Source organism: Myotis davidii, unplaced genomic scaffold (assembly GCF_000327345.1).
Source record: "Myotis davidii unplaced genomic scaffold, ASM32734v1 scaffold67, whole genome shotgun sequence".
In the NCBI taxonomy this organism is placed as follows: domain Eukaryota; kingdom Metazoa; phylum Chordata; class Mammalia; order Chiroptera; family Vespertilionidae; genus Myotis; species Myotis davidii.
The window spans coordinates 374,903-376,806 of NW_006298521.1; the positions used below are offsets into that span (position 1 = coordinate 374,903).

The following is a 1,904-nucleotide window of genomic DNA, read 5'->3' on the forward strand; positions in this document are numbered from 1 at the left end:
CCCCCACCCCCTTCTTATTCACCCAAGAATGCAAATGGAAATATCGGTGAGTGGGAATAAAGTATTATAGGAGTAACCTTGCGTCCTCTGCTCTAATGTATGTTTAAGTAAATCAGTTGTGAATGATTATTAATCACAACTTACTTATGAAGCACGTCCCAAAGAATCGCATTGTGCGTGCCGCCACAGCGCACTTAGAACCATCGACCCAGATACACGGAATTCTTTTCAAGTTAGATAACCACATGTGCTCTGAATTTTTAGAAATTCATTATGTAGTTAAATACCAATAACCAAAGCCAACCAGCGTCATAATTTAAGCACTTAATTTGCTTTATTACTATCGTTTTCTCCTACTTGGCTTCCTTTCTCTCTTCCATATGAAAGATTTGCTGATAGAGGGGGGCAGGGTAGGTGGTTAGCTCTCCCTAAAGCAGGTACTTCCCTCTCCCTGCAGCGCGCGCCTTTCAGACCACCACTGACAAGGTGTTGATATGTGGAAGTAGTTACCTCAGGTCGACTGTTCCTGCAGCCAGGCTGGGAGCAGTCACTTCAATGGACAGCTCTGCGGTCCCTGCCAGCTTCTCTGGTCCACAGATGTCTCAGGATGCAGCCCCCTTTCCTGGTTGCAATGTTGGGATTCGCAAATGATCAGCGCCAGAGCTCTCACTACACCGTGAGCGTCCGCGAGGACCGGCCCGTGGGCACCTCCATCGCCACCATCGGCGCCACGGACGAGGACACAGGCGAGAACGCGCGCATCACCTACGTGCTGGAGGACCCCGTGCCGCAGTTCCGCATCGACCCCGACAGCGGCACCGTCTACACGCTGACGGAGCTGGACTACGAGGACCAGGCGGCCTACACGCTGGCCATCACGGCCCGGGACAATGGCATCCCCCAGAAGTCCGACACCACCTCCCTGGAGATTCTCATCCTTGATGCCAACGACAACGCGCCCCGGTTCCTGCGGGACTTCTACCAGGGCTCTGTCTTCGAGGATGCACCCCCATCCACCAGCGTCCTCCAGGTCTCGGCCACCGATCGGGACTCCGGCCCCAACGGCCGCCTGCTCTACACCTTCCAGGGTGGCGATGATGGCGACGGGGACTTCTACATTGAGCCCACGTCCGGCGTGATCCGCACCCAGCGCCGGCTGGACCGGGAGAATGTGGCCGTGTACACACTTCGGGTCCTGGCTGTGGACCGGGGGAGCCCGGCGCCCCTGAGCGCCTCCGTGGACGTCCAGGTGACCGTCCTGGACATTAATGACAACCCCCCCGTGTTTGAGAGGGATGAACTGGAGCTGCTGGTGGAGGAGAACAGCCCAGTGGGGTCCGTGGTGGCCAGGATTCGCGCCCATGACCCCGATGAGGGCCCCAACGCCCAGATCATGTACCAGATCGTGGAGGGCAACGTGCCCGAGGTCTTCCAGCTGGACCTGCTGAGCGGGGACCTGCGGGCCCTGGCTGAGCTGGACTTCGAGGTGCGGCGGGAGTACGTGCTGGTGGTGCAGGCCACCTCGGCCCCTCTGGTCAGCCGGGCCACGGTGCGCGTCCGCCTCCTGGACCAGAACGACAACCCGCCGGTGCTGCCCGACTTCCAGATCCTCTTCAACAACTACGTCACCAACAAGTCCAACAGCTTCCCCGCCGGCGTGATCGGCCGCATCCCGGCCCACGACCCCGACCTCTCCGACAGCCTCAACTACACCTTCCTGCAGGGCAACGAGCTGCGGCTGCTGCTCCTGGATGCGGCCACGGGCGAGCTGCAGCTCAGCCGGGACCTGGACAACAACCGGCCGCTGGAGGCGCTCATGGAGGTGTCTGTGTCCGGTGAGTGGCCCTTGGGCGCCTGCGGGGCTGCCCGGGAGCCGCCGGGACCCGCCGGGGCCTGCCGGGCAT

At 60.1% G+C, this 1,904-nt stretch overlaps 1 protein-coding gene across 1 annotated transcript in view; it reads left to right on the plus strand.

The window, feature by feature from the left end:
- The window catches only part of CELSR1 (cadherin EGF LAG seven-pass G-type receptor 1), a gene marked incomplete at its 3' end in the record, with an annotated part of 131,659 nt that overhangs the window by 20,820 nt on the left and 108,935 nt on the right, over positions 1–1,904 (plus strand). Inside the window, 1 exon segment of the mRNA XM_015570733.1 lies at positions 598–1,835. Within this exon segment, the coding sequence (XP_015426219.1) occupies positions 598–1,835 (1,238 nt within the window).